A 16843-nucleotide genomic window follows, 5' to 3' on the forward strand; every position below is an offset into this window, starting at 1 on the left:
ATGTCAGCTTTTAGCTGAAATCAATCTCATAAGTTTACAAGGAGAAAAACAAAATTCATTAAGCATTTCTATTGAGCTGATTGCATTAACTTCTCTTATTTTAGTGAAGAAGCAGAGATGTACACCTTTAATAAAATGAACAAATTGAGTATTTCTTGAATCTATTTAGGGACTAAATTGCAATTTTTAGCTATAATGAACTTTTGTAGGAAATGCAATAATAGTTTTGACTAGATACAGGCATTTGTTTGAAAGAAACACTAGGGCTGAAAGAGACAAACTGTTATACTTCTAGTTTTTAACAAAAATTTAATGGTACAATTTTATTACATGACTTGCACCATATCAAAGATCCATTTTTGAAAAAATTAACACACCAAAGCACGTTTGAAAGTGTTCAATCTCAGGTTTAGAATAAATTACTTGAACAAATAAATCTTAAAAACGGGCAAGAGAAAATAAGTAGGCAAGTTCTTTTCTAAATAGTATTTTCTCTCAAGTTTCTTCTTCCTCCTTTCTTCAGCTCACTGCTGATTACACCCGGAGAAGTGATGGCTCCTGATGTTTACTTAATTACTAAGAGTGTGTAACTAGAGCAGTTCACATTCGTGTTTAACAAGATCCTCACTTTCCAACAAGCACTTTTCACCAACCCGCCCTCCTCCTTACCCAAAGGAATTCCTCTTATCCTTTTGGCTTCAAAATAAACTGCTTTTGGCTATAATTTCCTTTTACTGCATACTTCCCATTACCTTTTTTGTTTCCTTTATGGAGGGTACTCTGATCTTGCAGTACTCACATAAAGACTTCAATTTGGATGTATGATATACTTTTCTGGTATAGAACATCTGATATTAACATTAATTTTCCCTACAACAGCCCGGGCTGTGTCACAAATTACTTATAAACATGGCTAGATTTGCAGGGGATGAATTAATGGAAAACAGCCCTCTGCTTATTTAAATGGTGAAGGACAGCACAGAACAGCTAACATGTAATGGTGCTAACTCCCAATGCAAGGCAGGATGAGCAGTTTCTCCGCATACTCCAGCTGCAGCTTCTTTGTCAGCTAACACAAGCTGTATAAAGCAGAAGCAAGTCACTTACCAAACTATTTATGCAAGTTTGTTGTTAGGGTGAAAGGACTAGTCATACCATCACAACTCCACAGCCCTGCTACAAAACAGAGCAGCAGCCCCCTCGGAAACCCAAAGGAGAATTGTTTCCCTTTGTTTGCTGATACTTTGTTGGGTGAATTCCAGTGGGGTACCCCTTTTTGTCAAAAAGTCAGGTCTCAAGAAGGCCACAAGGTCATAGTCCCAAACACAACAGTCCCTTTTAGTGCGGTACAGCTCCCCGGGGTCTTCACCCAGCCATCTCAGGGTATCACTTGTCTTAAACTCTGCCTGGGGCTTCAAAGCTCCAGGACAGGCATTCCCGCGTGGGTTTGCCGTTGCTGCGAAGACGTGTTTCTAGCTGCACCGTGAACAACAGCCCTTTTGCTCATGCGACCGGGCACGCAGGCAACTGGACCTGCCTGGAGGAAGAGGCAGAGCCCGCACAACAGCAGGGGGGCTCCCTGGGAGCCTCGACCCAGGTGTGTGGGGAACAGCGGGGCACTGGCTCCTGAAACCCCACATTTTGGTGGGCAAGGGAGGCCGTTAGGTACTGGGGACCCGGCCTGAGAGAAGGGCGGGAAGACAGCAGTGGAAGCCCACCTCGCCTCAGCATGGCTCCCGCCTCCCACCGCCTCACCGCTCTCAGGCCAACGCCCCCCTCGGCTCGGACCCCGCCCCTTTGCTCCTTCGCCCCGCCCCTTTGCTCCCTCGCCCCGCCCCTTTGCTCCCTCGCCCCGCCCCTTTGCTCCCTCGCCCCGCCCCTTCCCTCAGACCCGGGGCTTTCGAGGAAACGGCACGGGCTCCTCCCTCCCCCCGCCTGCTCGCTTCTTATTGGCTGCGGGAGGAAAGGCGGGGCCGAAGCCGCCGGGAGGGGAGGGTCACGTGGGTCAGCCCCCTCCCCGCTTCGGCCGGGGGCAGCTGGAACCGGTTGGCGGTCGCCACGCGCCCCTCCCCGCGTTGTCAGGCGGCCCCGGGCCCCGGCCGCGGGAGAAGGGGCAGGGAGTCCGGGCGGCGCCGCCCGGCAGTCCCGCGCGAAGGGGTTGGAGAGGTGGGAAGCAGCGCTCGGCCAGGTCAGTCCGCGCGGGGCTGCGTGGGGGCGGTTGGGGCGTGGACGTGGGGCCGAAGGGTGGGGAGCGGGGAGCCGGTCGGCTACGCCCCGCTGCCGGCGAGCGGTGCCGCGCTCTCTGCAGGAGGTGCCGGGGGGACGGTGCTCGGCACTCGGTGGGCTGCGGTGCGGGAAACTGCTGGTGCGCGGCCTTGAGGGGAGCGTGGAGCCCGGCCCCGCTGCGGGCAGGCGGCCGCAAGCCCGCTCCGCTCCCCCCTCCCCAGGTTCCCCTGCTCCGCGCAGCCGCCCCCTCCCCTCGCCCCGGCTGCCCTCAGGCACCGCGTCTTTCCTTAGCCCCGCCCCCTGTATTAACCCCGCCCCCTCAGTGCGGGGATTTCGAGGAAAAGGCACCGGCTTGTCCCCGCCCATCTGCTCTCTTCTTATTGGCTGCGGCGGGTAAGACGGAGCCGATTCGCGAAGAGTGACGCGTCGACGTGAGGCGGTCACGTGAGGCCACCTCCTCCGCGCAGCCCAGCCCTCCCCGGTTCGGCTGGGGGCAGCTGGAACCGGTTGACGGCCGCGCCGCGCCCCGCTCCCCTTCCCCCCCCCCCGCCCCCCCCGCGCTGTCAGGCGGCTTCGGGCAGCGGCCTCAGACCCCGGCGGCGGGAGGAGGGGGAGGGAGCCTGGGCGTCGCCGCCCGCAGCCCCACACAAAGGGGCTGGGAGAGCCGGGAGCGGCCCTCGGCCAGGTCAGTGCGCGCCGTCACCTCGGTGAGCGTGGCTCGGACGGGCCCGGTTACTCACGTCTGCGCCGAAAGCCGCGGCGGTCCCGCAGGTGCCGCGTTACGGAAGCGGCCGGGAGTCTGAGGACGGGGCGGGCCGGGATCCGGCGGCGGTGCGGGGCTGGCGGCGGCGGGGAGCGCTGGGTGAGTGCCGGTGGGGTCGGCCGGCGGCGGTGGGTGAGGGGGTGCGTGCTCCGCTCCGCTCTGAACCAGATACCAGCGGCTTGTGCTGTGTGTTCTTCATCTCCCGCGGGCTAACGAGACAGCGCTGTTACCTGCTTCCGATCCAGGCTCTCGCAGGAGGCACGGATTCCTTTTCCTGTTTGTCTTCATAGAATCACAGAACGGTTTGGGCTGGAAGGGACCTTCAGATGTCATCTAGTCCGACCCCCCTGCAAGGAGCAGGGACATCCCTGACCAGATCAGGTTGCTCAGAGCCTCATCCAGCCTGGCCTTGAACGTTTCCAGGGATGGGGCATTCACCACCTCTGGGCAACCTGTTCCAGTGTTCTACAACCCTCATTGTAAAAAAATTTTTCCTAATATCTAATCTGAATCTGCCTCCCTCTATTTTAAAACCATTACCCGTCATCCTATTGCAACAGGCCCTGCTGAGAGTTTCTCCTCATCTTTCTTGTAGGCCCCCTTGAGGTACTGGAAGACCGCTATCAGGTCTCCCCAGAGCCTCCTCTTCTCCAGGCTGAACAGCCCCAACTCTCTCAGCCTGTCCTTATAGGAGAGGTGCTCCAGCCCTTTTATCATCTTCGTGGCCCTCCTCTGGACCCTCTCCAACAGATCCGTGTCTTTCTTCTGTTGTACATTCTTTTTCTTTCTTTTTCTTTTTCAATATATAGGTTGTCTTGTGGGATATTAGTGTTTTAATTTATTAATGCAAGCGCTGTTAGATGGAGATTAGCCTTCAAAATATTTTAAATGCTAATGGTAGATGGAAATAGTTTGTAAGTGGAATTATTTTTTTATCATAAAATATATTTTTCCTTATAGGTTGTTACACATATCTGTATTCTGGCACTGTTGCCTGTAAAATATCTGTAGAAAATACTAAAAATCAGGGAAATGCTGTTTGTCTTGAATAGAAGCTACTAGTCTAAACTGCCATGTAATTAATCTCTTAGTAAAGCAGGTTGCTCCTCAACAAAATGGATACAGGCTTTGAAAATTTTTTTAAAACTTTTTTGTTGTACTGAGAGCTGTGGGGAGCATTATATGTGTTATTTGTCCGTGTCATTTCTAAGTGAGGAATGTTAGTATGATCACAAAGAGCTAAATTACTACCTCCTTAAGATCTTGTCAGCCACAGGTTAATAATAAACAACACTTCAGCAAAGAGAAAGCAAACTGGTTTACTTGCCAATATACCCCAGCCATTTCCTGTCTCTTTCAAGAACTCTGCAAAAAATTGCCATGACATAGCTAAGATGGAAGAGTTTACCACATGTACAGGTATTTAAGGAATGCTGAAAACCATTGGGTTCTTGTTATTTAAAACAAAGCAGATGCATTATAGGTGAACATAGTCTGTCGGATTAACAGGGCTGGCTGGCTGGGCCCTGCAAATGGGTAGCTAAATTAGTACTGAAAATAGCATATTAAAGATATTTTTCTCTACCGCTGTGTACTAACGTAATACTGTTTCAGAAATTGTACTCAGGCTTTGCTTCTTTGTAAGTGTCATCATAGCCCTCTTGGTGAAGTTCCTGCCTTTGAATCGGAACAGCACATCCAAGTCTTGTATGCAAGTTTGTTTTCTGCCCAGTGTTAATACTGCAATGCAGTATGAGAGCTGCTGACTTTGTGGCCATCCTTTCTCACGCAGCGAAGGTGCAGGGCGGGGAAGGAGGGGACAGGAAGAACCTTCTGGTTGTTTGGGTAAAAATGAAGGAGTTGATGCTGTTTCTAAAAATTCTCCTCCATTTGTTAGAGTGAGTGTCCTGACAAGCATATCCTCTGACGTTTTTCTAAAATCCAGGTGTTGTCAACTGGTTTTGCTTAATTTTATTACATACCTGATTTGTTACTTTAATCATAGAACTGTTAGAGTTGGAAGGGACCTAACCATTCTATGATTCTATGATTAAAGTAACAAATCAGGTATGTAATAAAATTAAGTAAAACCAGTTGACAACATCTTCGTAATATTCTGATACCCTGTCAGCAACAAAATGTATTCTTCATACTACAAGTTTAATCAGATTTGAATAGATATCATTTAAAAATTAAGGTATAGTTTGAAGTGGCACAAGTTGACATTTTTGTGCTTGAGAGTCTAATGCTGTGAGTGAAAATGACAGAACTGTGCCTTAAAAGACCAGTTTTGTGTGGTTAGCCTCATACCTCATCCGTGTTCAGTGTAGCACCAGATCTGATGTGGGTTTTCTATTGCTGTGTATAATACATCTTTCAAGAAGGTAAAATATAAGTACAGTACCTTCTCCTGCAGTGCGTGGTCGCGTTGAAATGCAGGCTTCCCCAGGGTGACTGCAGGACGCTGCGGTGCCCTGTATTGGCCCCGCTCCTGCCAGCCTGCACCCTCAGCTGTCGGAGGACTTGGCTGGGACTGCAGCACCTTTCCCCTGCTTCAGGCTGGAGCCGGACCTCTCCTTGGTGTTGACAGGTCTCGTCAGTCTGTACTTCTAAGGTGGAGAATGCCTGCTTAAAATCAGAAAAATAAAACCAGAAATACTGCAGCTTTCTAGTCCTTGCACTTTTGATCTTTATCTGCAAAAAAATAATTGAACATATGTTTGCTTTTTGCAGTATGGGTAGTCTGCACTGTGGTCTGTGCTGAAATGTGGGCTAATGGCATGAAAGAGCCTGTTTGTGCACAGACAGTCTTTATTTTTCTACAGACAACTAAGCAAATTCAGTAATATAGTGGTTAAAATTATTCTTACATTAAGAACCAGATGTTTAAAAGTATTAAAATGCATTATGGGAATATCATGACACCTAGGTAGCTAGCTGTCTTATTTTAATTGTCTGTTTAATAACCTCTGAAAAATCCAATTAAGTACTTTTAAAAGTATCTTTTTAATGGCTGAATTTTTTGAAGATATCCAGGTATATGAAGTTTTGTAAGCTGTATTTTACCCTCATTGAAAAAAATCTATGTTGTGTATTATCCAGTCATTCTTAAGCATGTTACTCAAGAGAGTTTTGAGTTGATAGCTTTACATCATAAATTTCTACTAATAGTTTATTAGATAGGGTTTGGGAGCTTTTTGAGGGATGAGAGGGGAAGAAATGTAACACAATATATTTTGGTGTAAGTCTGCTGCTTTTTGGCTTTCTTGTTAGCCTGTTGCCAAATACTGATTATCCTCAATGGACTGAGTCCACGCAAAGGGTCAAGGTCTCGGATGATCTGGTTCATCTAACTGCTCGGAGCTTAAATGAAGTTGTTTCAGTTCACACTCCATTGGATACGTCCTAGAGAGGACAGAACTCAAAAAACTTTGGATTCCCCTCATGTACTGGAAGAGCAGCATTTTACTTCTCCTTTAATCTTGGAGTTATTTTTGTTATGAGTTCTGATTATTTTTACTATAAGTCCTCCCTTTGGACCCCTCCTAATTTAGAAAGCTAGTGTAGAATTTCCTGAGGTTTGGTCTGTTTGTCTCCCCTCTTTTCCCCCGTTAGATGTCAATGTGTATTTTTCCTTCTGGTGCTAAGTATAACCAACCATTCTGCAGCCCTTACAGCCAGCTCACAGTTGATAAAGTCAGCTTTTCATTCAGATCTGTCTTAATGCCATTGCCTAAAGTGTTTCCTGCCTAATTTTGAAAGCCTTCTGTCCATGCCACAAAAAGTTCAAGGCCTTTAGGCGTGTCAGTCTCTGCAGTACAAAAAAAAAATGTAATCACATCACACTTCAAGCCTGTCTCAAACACTGTGGTCAGAGCGTCAGAAGTCAGAGCCTCGCAAACCTATTTGAGTTGCTAGTAAAAATCTCACTTTTATAGAGAGAGGGCATGGCATCTGGCTTTATGAATGCTGGCAACTTTTGAGTCTAAAATTGGCTCAGTGTTTGCGAGCTAGGCTCTTATATTCCAGATTATGTTGTCCCAGATTACTTGGTGTGTATTTATTTAAGCCTGAAATACTGAGTATAGGATATGAAACAGCAAACAGCCAATACCTCTTAAAATATAGTGTAAAGGTTAAGGAAATTAAGGGAGAAGGGCAGAAAAAAATCTTCTAATGCTGAAGGGTCATGAAGGAGTTTTGTATACCACCAGACCTGTAAGCTGTAAGTAAGATTCAAATGAACTTCAAGGTTGGAATTATTAATGTAAAGTCCATTTTCTGGTATATTTTGACTACAGCCAAAAATTATCTTGGTCGTCTCCATCCATGATGAACTTTCCTACCTCATTTTAGAGGAAACCTATGATATTTTATGATGTGTTAGTAGTTGATTGTGTTAGGCCGGAAGGACAGTCTGAAATGTCTTGTTTGCTCCTTTTCTAATGCCTTTAGGAGTCCACTGGTCTTTGCCTGCACAATTGCCAAATGCCCTTCTAGAATCAGGAGGGGAGAGCTTAGGTTCCCTATTATTTAGGAAAGTGCGTTAACTCCTGTTGCTCTTGAACTCCTATTGCTCTTGTACTCCTTCAGGTGCTCATGAGGGGAAGAAAAATGTGAAAGGAAAGTTTTACAGGCAATATTAAAACAGAGTCAATTTTTTTTTTCTCTTCTGTTCAGCAGCCTGCAGGATACTGTGTTTAAAATCTTTGTTGCTTTTCCTTTGGGTGTATAAAGGCAAGTAAGTGGATTTCTGAAATTGTGAGATTCCCAGTTGTTTTAATTCATATCTGAGACCACGAGGAGAGCTTTGTCTTGGTGGGAACCAAGATTGCACATGACCCTACCTGCTCGGCGGCTGTTCTCGCGCCTGCTCTGGAAGCCTTGCAGACAGCCTGTTTTGTACAGTGAGAGTGGCTGGCGGGCAGGGTTACCTGAGTCAAGCTTTTCAACTACAGCTCCAGGACTCGGAGTGCTGCTGCTGTGTGGTCAGCATCTCCTTGGGAAGCCTCCAGAGGTTGTGAAAGGTAAGAGTTTGCTTTGGGAAAGGAGGAAAGCGTGAGAGAGACTTGAACTGTGACACGGTGGAGGGAAGAACATGTTTCTGTTGTAAAAGCAAGAATCTCTAGGTAGAGAAACACTTGGGTTTTTTAGTGAAGTTCTGATACCATTGTGTGAATGTCTACTTGGGTGAGACCTCTCTTTCCCATAAGGAAATGGCTGAGATTGAAGTGTTCATTGCTTGCTTGCTTGCATGTGAACGCAGCCCATAAAAGCTGACCAAAGGGAGGAAGTGGGACACAGGATGAGGGGCGGTTGTTTGCACCCCAGGCTAGCATTTGGACGCATGTAGCTGCAGCAGATGTGAATTCAGCTTTAATACTTTTGCACCCAAAGGTTGTTTAAAAATTATCATTGCACAAGGACTTCTAGTTCTTAAATCTGCTCGGTTGGCTTTGTTAATATTTGCTGATTAGGAAACATTGAACATTTTAAATGTAACTGCCACAACTTCTTTCAGTTCCCCTGAGCAGGCAGTTCTGACCCCTCTGAGCTGAGGATTCTTTACGTTTTCACAAACAGTCCATCTTTACAGGCGTGGGGAGCAGGGAGGATTTTGTTACTCTTTGTCAGCTGCTTTGGTGAGGCAGTGCTGAAAATCTGAAGGAAAGAACACAGAGTTTAAAAGATCGCCTGACACCTGCTGGTCAGAGGATTTGATTGACTAGGGTTTCTTGCCGTTTCCCTCTGGGAATTAAATTACTGCCTGTTCTCAAGAAACATCAGTAACTAGACAGCTAAACTTATGCTTTTTCCCCTAAATAAATAATTTTCATATCATGTCTTGAAAGTACAGAATGCTTTATTAAGTGCATTATGATATACAACATAGGCTTGATCTGAAAGCAGATCCACGTTTTCCTTGCTGTGTATTTACATACAGTCCTTTGCTGGTAAAGATGTTTCTTAAAAATGGGGGGTAGTATTTTGACTCTAAAGGTGAATGTAAGTGAATATCTTTAGCTGCAGTTCTGCTGGAAAAATCGTGCCTGTGTTTGATGTAGACTAGAGTTCTTCTAATATACATCACTTTGAGATAAAATGCCTTTTGAGCAGAACTTTCACAACTTTACAAAGTCAATTTATCAAAATCTCCTTACAATTAACTACTGTTACATAGAAAAGTAATATTCTTTTGCTGGGTGGTTTAGAAAAGCCCACAAATATCTTGCAAGTAGGTACAGAGAATTTTTACAAGATTGGCTAAAAGCTTTCTAGACTTAACAGGGTTTCAGATTTTTCTCTAGGAATGGGTGGGTAGTTAATTAATTTGGAGTAAGACAGACATACTGGTTTTAACCAAATTTGATTTTGAGTCATGTTGCATGGGAACAGCTGGTTTGGTTGGTTTTTTTATTTTTTGTTGGGTTTTTTTTTTTTTTTTACAAGGCAAAAGCTTTGGGGAACTGGGTTCAGGCTTTCAGCTGTCACTTACCTGCTTTGTAGTCTTTGGCATGGCATTTTTGCCTACTTCATCTCCCCTTTGGCTCCTCTGCCTTTGCAGTTAAAGGGTGTCCAAGCAAGGACAGTTGGTGAGCACAGCGAAGGTCCTGTGCCCTTTGAAGGCAAGGGCTTGTAGTAGAGCTAATGAAAGGTAGATTTTTCTCTAGTGCTACTAAAGTTGTTACTAGAGGATTGCTGACCAGCATTGTACTGGAATAAAGTGCTTTTGTCCTGTTCAAAACTAGCAATAAAAACATTCTACTTGCTTGGTTTATGAAAAAAAAAACCAAGCAGCAAAACCCACAGTGATACAAATAAATAGATTAGTTAAGAGCATTGCAAAGTTAATTCTGCATAGAGTTAGTATGATTATTTTGCAGCCCATGTCCAAAGGAATGTACTTGGGTTGTGACAGTTAGTCTAGCAACATCCGGACTTGGACTTTGACTACTACTTTCATAAATAATACAAAAGGATATTTCACATCAATAGTGTTTCTGCTGTAATAGGGAGAGTGGGATTCTGCCAGCTTTTTTCCATCCAAATTATTGTCTGCTGGAGGAGGGTAGAAAATTGAAGTAGGGTCAATCCTCCAGCTACTGTCCTGGCTGCAGAGGCTAAAGGCAGTCCCTTCCTGCTGCGGTGTTTTGAAGACTGCTTGGTGCTTCTAGTTGCTGGTGCTCCATGTGAAACAATGGAAGTATTGGTAGGGAAGGAGAGTCCAAGGTGATGAACAACTCACTTCCTGTAACAGCAGGTCATCTGTCATGGCTTCTTTCCCTTTTTCCTTCAAGGAGGTAGTGCTTGCCCTTCTTGTGTTTTAGAGAGAGTGCTGAAGAATAGCATAGGGAGAGAGTCAGAAGGTACTACTTGCCAAAGGTTATAATCTTAAATGTCTTGTAACTTCCGGTGGCCCCTTAGGGAGCAAAATTAGTCAAAACTGAGGTTTTTGAAAAATCTCAGCCTAAGACTGATGAATACTGCATGATATTGATACTTGCATATGGTATGTGATTTAGTAGTCTCTTTCTTGTGCCGGTGTTGCAACAGTGTCTTCTGCAGCTGGATGCTGTTTTCTGGGACTCGTGCTGGTTTTAAAGAGCTTTCTGTTTTTACTGCTTACTCAAACAGTAATGTTAATGTCACCAGTGGCTTGCTTCTCTGTAAGTTGTGGGATTTGTGTTTCCTCTTACTTAGGACAGCAACAGAAGTAGTCTATTGTTCCTGAAATGTTGTATCTTTTTTCCTCCCACTATAGGAGATTTAAGCTATCCTAAGACAAAAGTTCTGCAAGTATGACCTCTTCTCAAGTCAGTTTTGAAGTAAGAGGACCATCAGCACCAGGTACCCAAGTCATACTTTCTCCTTGTATGGTTTAACAAGAAGAAAATTGAATAGAAGAATGTTCAAATGCTGTCTTGTCTGTTTTCCTCAGAGGTAAAAGAACGCATCAGTTCAAATATCAAAATAAGTCATTGTAAAATACATTAATTAAGAAATTTCACATGGGAATTTGAAAATTACATTTGGTAATTCACTTTTACTTTTTTCTTCAAACAACAATTTCATAGATATTTTGATGCTAACTGAAATGGTTATGATTGTTTTAAAATCAGTGTTCCGTCTCTAGTAACATTTTATTCCATGGAAATAAGTATTTACGTTCTTGAACATTGTAGACATGCATTGATGTGTTTGTTCTATTTATTATTCTCTCAGCATCCCTGCTGAAAGTTCTCCATAACAAGATGTGACCTCTGCTAGTTAAGAACAGAAAGAATATTGAGTTAAGCTGCATATTCTGTCTGTGCAAAAATGTGTAAAATAACTTCTGTAACCTAAATGAGGAACACGAGGTGTCAGATCATATAGAACACCAAGATTTAGTGTTGATAAATTGTGCTTATTACTTTGACCTTAATCTTTAGGAACTTAGAAGGAAAGTCACCAAAAAAGTAATGAGTGGTTGCTTAACAGAAGCAGATGAATGTAAGAGCATGTACAGATTGGCAAAATTCCTGTTACAGACAAATACCAGATGGCGTGTCTGTTGTAGTGGGAAGGGGGGGGGAATTTTTGAGATCTGCCCCATGGTAGACCTCTCCTGTGTTTACTCCCATTTGGTTGGGAATTTAGGAACTGAACATTTACATGCAATGTGGACGTGATGCCCTTAGTAAGAAGTAGTGTTTTTATAGCACTCTGGGGAAGACTTTAAAGAATAAATTGATCTTAGATCAAATGAGGCTGTAAAGCACTGGTGTAGCTATACAGTGCAGTATTGCAAGCCATGCTCTTTTTGCCCTGTTTACGGTGTTGCTTCCACTCTTGTGATGGCATTGTCACTAGTGAAGTTGACTTTGCATGTGTAACTTTTACTGATAATATCTGCAGCAAAAATTAGGATTAGGGAGAGCTAGCCACTGTGGCTAGCTACCTCAGTGGCTGAGTGGCTAGCTATAAAGCATTACCTGGGAATGAATATGTGTAGTATAAAGAGGTGTCACAGAAGGTTGCTTCTGTTTATGATAATATTGCCGCTGTTGGTTTTGACTGGGGAAAAGAGCTTTGAGATGCAGCAGTGGCAAGATGCAGTCTTGTAGAAGAAGAAAGGTGGGTTTTCAGAGCTATCAGCAGCTCTACAAAGAGCAAAATCTCCAGTTTACTGGGAAACATCATGTACTGATTTTGTCAGATCACCATGGTAAGTGGTTTGTTGGTGAGACAAGAATTCACACCTTGAGCGCTAATGTGCACCCTGTGTCCTCACCACTGTCCCTTCGTGGTGATGTCAGAGCCAGTGGTTCCAGGCTAACTGTCAGGATAGAAGGGCATCACCAGCATAGGAATTACGTTTTGACTCCCTTCCTTTAGCCAAACCACTTCTGGAATCAACATTGGTGATGAGACCAAACATGTTGATGTAGACTTTTACATATATGTGACATGGAGTGCTTCATTCTTGCCTCATCCTAGTAGAAGAAAGACGGTCACTGGTTACTGGCTGTGACTCCTCTACGTGTTCTTTGGGACACAGTCCCGTACCAATACACTGCTATGTGGCCAAGGATTAGCTGTAATGAAATAAAAAATGGAGCTTCTGGCTCCAACAGAGCTGGCCGAGGCAGAGAGATTGCAACATCAGTGAGGCTGTTGCAGGCTTTGAAACTGGGCAGATGGCCTGGAGGAGCTTCCTTTTTGCTGTAGCTGAAGGAGCTCTGCTGGTAGCAGCATCGAATTCCCCAGCAAGGAGAGGGGAGAAGCTGAAGACCCCTGAGCTTAAAACACAAAACCAGTCCGAAACCCACTGCCTTTGAAAAGGCAGTTCCAATGTATCATGCGTTTCACTGCTGCCTTTCCTGGGATAATTTAAGCAGCATTTTACAAACCCTGATTCAGCTTTGCAGCATAATTGTTGAAGTGAGTTTAGGGATGACTGTGCATCTCATTCAAATGTTGCCTTTTGTGTGTTGTACCTCGCTGAGTGTTAAGTATTCACTGAGTTCACACGTTTGTTTAAGGCCAGAAAACTATGCTAGCTAACTGCTGCTACGAGAAATATAATTTAGATGGCGCTTCTGAGATCGGCCAGCGTGTACACTAAGATGTACTAAATGCTGCTATTTTCAAGGGATATTAAAAGAACTTTCGCTTCTGTTTAATATCTCCAGTCAGAAATTCTAACTGTGGGGTATTCAGGTGCTTTTCCCTCCCCCCTTTCATCTCCGCCCTGCAAAACCAAACCATAATGTGCCTCAGTAGAGTAGAAAAGGTAAAGTATCTGACCTAGGCAATTGTGTGCAGTGAATTGCGTCGTAAGTACACTCATACACCTGATTTTTGTCTGCATTTGTATGCTTACAGCGAGCATCCAAAAAGCTTGATGTTTTTTAAAAAGATAAGTTGTAACAAAAGAGTTCAAGATGTTCTCTAAAATTATTTCAGTAAGCTGTTTTTAGGAACAAATTATCGTACTTAATTCCTGGCTCTTTTAGATTTTTTGCAACCCCTGGATCTGCAGGGTTTTTTTTCATAAACAATCCTAGTGATGTCTCTTACTAGATTAACCTGTATAACTGGAAAAAATGGACACAATTTTAGAGGTGTGAGACTTCCTCCAAACGGTTATTTCAGACTTTGAAGTTCCAGCTATGATATTTGGCTTAGTAAAAGGTAGCGTATCTTTATTGTATATAGCTTCTCTACTTTGTATCTTCAGATTATTGTGGCTCCCACATTGCTATTGCTTTGCCATTTTGAGAACAGGAAATCACCATCGTGGATGCTTGTACCTTGCTTTTGTTGAGACTGAGACTTTTTCTCTCAGACTTCTCAGCTGTGAATTTGATCCTTGCTTTTCCTGTTGATGAGGCATGCAGGGTAGTTCTGGATACCTTCTCCCCTTTTTCTTAAATACTTTCTCTCCCCACCCCCAATCAAGGGACTAATTTTACTTTATTTGAACTTCCTTATGTCTGCTTTGGTTTAGGGGTGACTTTGTTTGAAACTTTACATTCAGGCATTTCATGTTAGAGGCTTGTTAAAAACATGAGTGTTTTTAAATTACATTTTATTTAAAAGTTGCTCAAATACTCTGGTAGTTCTTACATTTTGCATAGCAAGATTAAAAGGTTAAGCTGATGGTGCCTAACTGTACTTCAAAAGGTCACATTTTCTCCTTTTGCAACAGGTTTTTTTTTTCCCTTGTGTCTGAAAGTATTGTTGAAACCCTGTAAAAGCAAGATACTAATTTGTCCTTTCCACTTGTATTTGTCATTGTTGTTGTTCTCACAGTCTTATATAGGTTTTATATTAAAAACAAGGGTAAGTTGCAATGTTACCTTTAACTCCTAGATATCCCAGAATCAAACATTCTTGTACTATTGTAATCTGTTGGGTTCTTTCTTTCTGTATACGTGCATTATGGTAGACAGAGTGCAATAATGTCATGATTTTTTTGGGTGAGGGAAAAATTCCATTCTGAACCAGAAAGAGAGAGTTCAGATGGGTGATTCTGGTGTGTATGTTTAAGATATTTGAAAGTTTGACCATGTAGGCTGTACTTATTAATTCCATATGGACTTGAATAATGATGATTGTGGGGCTTTTCTGTTTGTTTGGGGTATTTTTAGGAGAGATTTTTGCAATATGCGGGAGCTGCAGTGCTTTGGGAAATTGGAATCCACAAGTTGCAGTGGTCCTTCAAACTGACGATCAGTAAGTTGGAATTATTTTTTTTTTTTTTTCCCTTTGAAGTAGCTGGAGTTCTGGAGCAACAAATTTATTCTGGCTTTCAGGTTGTAAACTGTTGAGCTGCATGTACTGTTAGTAAAACCCCAGAATTTCCTGTGTTGCCCTTGAACATTTTGAATGCTTAGGAATGTGTCTAAGAAAATGTTTAACTTGGGTATGCTTTTCTAGTTACAGATTATGCTTCTACTGTTGTGGCTGGTATATTTCAGTAGTTTAGCTGTAGATATTTTGAATAAGAAATAGCTATGGATAATTCTCAGTCCCGTTACTATACAGCAAGGTATAGGAGATGCTTATAGTGTTTACTTTCTTTTTAACCTATGCAAGTTATTATTGTGGCTATAAAGAGATGGGGAGAAGATTATATAAAATGACAGTTGCATTAAACCTCTTCAGTGGTTGAATGTATATAAACATGAGTGTACGTGGAAAAAACTTTAAATGCAGTGGAGGAATTCAGTGTTTTCTTAAAATGATGACCTGCCTATTGCTGTTTGTATAATGCAGGAAAATAGGGCTTGCAGGATGTATTTATAATTCTGTCAGTGACTTGCTCTGTGATCTTGGATGAATCCCTGTATTATTTCATCATGTTTTCCCCATCTATTAAATGAGGATAAGAATTCTTGCTGCATTAGAGCACATCAGATCTGTAGATTAGAAGGTGCAGTTTAAGTTGTAAGTATTTATTGTGCTTCGTACATGTTTGGCTAAATTACCTTGTAAAAACCCTTCTTGCAGCAATCAATACACTAAACTTTTAGATTATTACTTAGGACAGACATATGTCTGAGATGGCTGTTAGGCTGTATTTTTAAACTGGTTTTTTTTCCCTTTTTCTTCCCCCTTCCCAGTCAATTGTGGAAGGCGACTGTAGAGCTTCCTAGAGGAGTTCCTGTTCGGTATCGGTATTTTAAAGGATACTTCTTAGAACCTAAGGTATGTACGACCTTTTCTATTTTAAGTTGGCTCAGCCTTATTAAAAAATTCCCTTATTTGAAGTAAAAAGGATTTGTGAGTTAAACTTGAGTTTTTAGAAATAAATCTTAAATTGCAACATGTGAAACCTTAAAACACTTGTGGAAATACAAGGAGTTCACGTCTGGAAATACATGACCATATGCTTTTAACTTTATTTTTATTAAATTGTCTTCTCTCTTTTACCAGTGTTAGTGTTTTTAAAAAAATCCAGTGATAGTGAAATGCCTGACATTTATTATAAAGCTTAAATGGTATGGTGAAGTTCTCATTAGTTATAGAGGAGCTATAATAACTTCTACACTTATAATTGAATATTCAGCAGGGCAAGGATCTCTAGCATGGAAGCAAGTGATAGCAGGAGAAAAAATGCTTAGTGTGAGCAGAGGTATTTAAATTTGCCTAATCTTCTACAGTTTTTAAAATTACTGCAGGTTTTTTTTTGTGAGGCATGAGAAGTATTAACTAGCTTTTGTGCTGCATAATTAACACATGTTAATCTTTTGGATCGAAAGGGTAAAACCGGGAATGGGGCAACCCAGTGTTTTCTCTAGGTTTGTATATAAGTCTTTGCATGACTTGGGGAGAAAAACCCTGAGAGACTGACACAGATGTGTTTTTACATGTATTGATGTTGAAGTTGCATGTGAGTGGGATGTATGTGGCAGTATACTGGTCTGTAGAAATTGCATTAGGGTAAGAGGGAAGTTCTTCAAACTAGGGATGAGACTGCATCCAGAAAAAAGTAGGACTAATTTGGGAAAATAAGCAGCTACTCTTTTTAACTGTTTTTCTTAATAACAAGTAATAACTGTAAGAAGTAACCTATTTAAAGCTGTCTTTGCTGTCTTTCTTACTCTGTTAATATCCTGTAGCTATTCACCCTGGGCTTTAGTTCTTCATTGAAATTGGGATTATGAAGGCTGTCGCTAAATGTGCAAAGGAATATAGAATCATCTGGTCTATGGCTTTTAAATATTTTAAATTACTGTCAAGAGCATGTAAGTTTTTGTCAGCTGGACTAGCCTTTCTTTCACTGAATTAATATTTGCCAGAGGTATGATCTCAGTGAAGGATACTAATTTTAAATTAAACACAAGAAACTGCATTCTGTTTTTT

General features: G+C 42.6%; 1 protein-coding gene across 6 annotated transcripts in view; it reads left to right on the forward strand.

Annotated features, from left to right (window-relative positions):
- Window positions 1-2042: 2042 nt before the first annotated feature.
- Window positions 2043-16843, forward strand: part of GPCPD1 (glycerophosphocholine phosphodiesterase 1) — a 50023-nt gene continuing 35222 nt past the window's right edge. The window contains exons 1-4 of one of the 6 annotated variants that reach the window (XM_086743432.1): window positions 2043-2188; window positions 10752-10837; window positions 14626-14710; window positions 15601-15685. In XM_086743432.1, the coding sequence (XP_086599558.1) occupies window positions 10789-10837; window positions 14626-14710; window positions 15601-15685 (219 nt within the window). In that variant the 5' untranslated portion in view covers window positions 2043-2188; window positions 10752-10788. Of the gene's footprint in view, window positions 2189-2725; window positions 2912-3070; window positions 3089-7696; window positions 8017-10751; window positions 10838-14625; window positions 14711-15600; window positions 15686-16843 lie in introns of those variants that run through there. The other 5 variants (XM_086743431.1, XR_015258000.1, XM_086743435.1 and 2 more) reach the window with 5 other exon arrangements.

Source organism: Chlamydotis macqueenii, chromosome 3 (assembly GCF_036417535.1).
Source record: "Chlamydotis macqueenii isolate bChlMac1 chromosome 3, bChlMac1.mat, whole genome shotgun sequence".
Lineage (NCBI taxonomy): Eukaryota > Metazoa > Chordata > Aves > Otidiformes > Otididae > Chlamydotis > Chlamydotis macqueenii.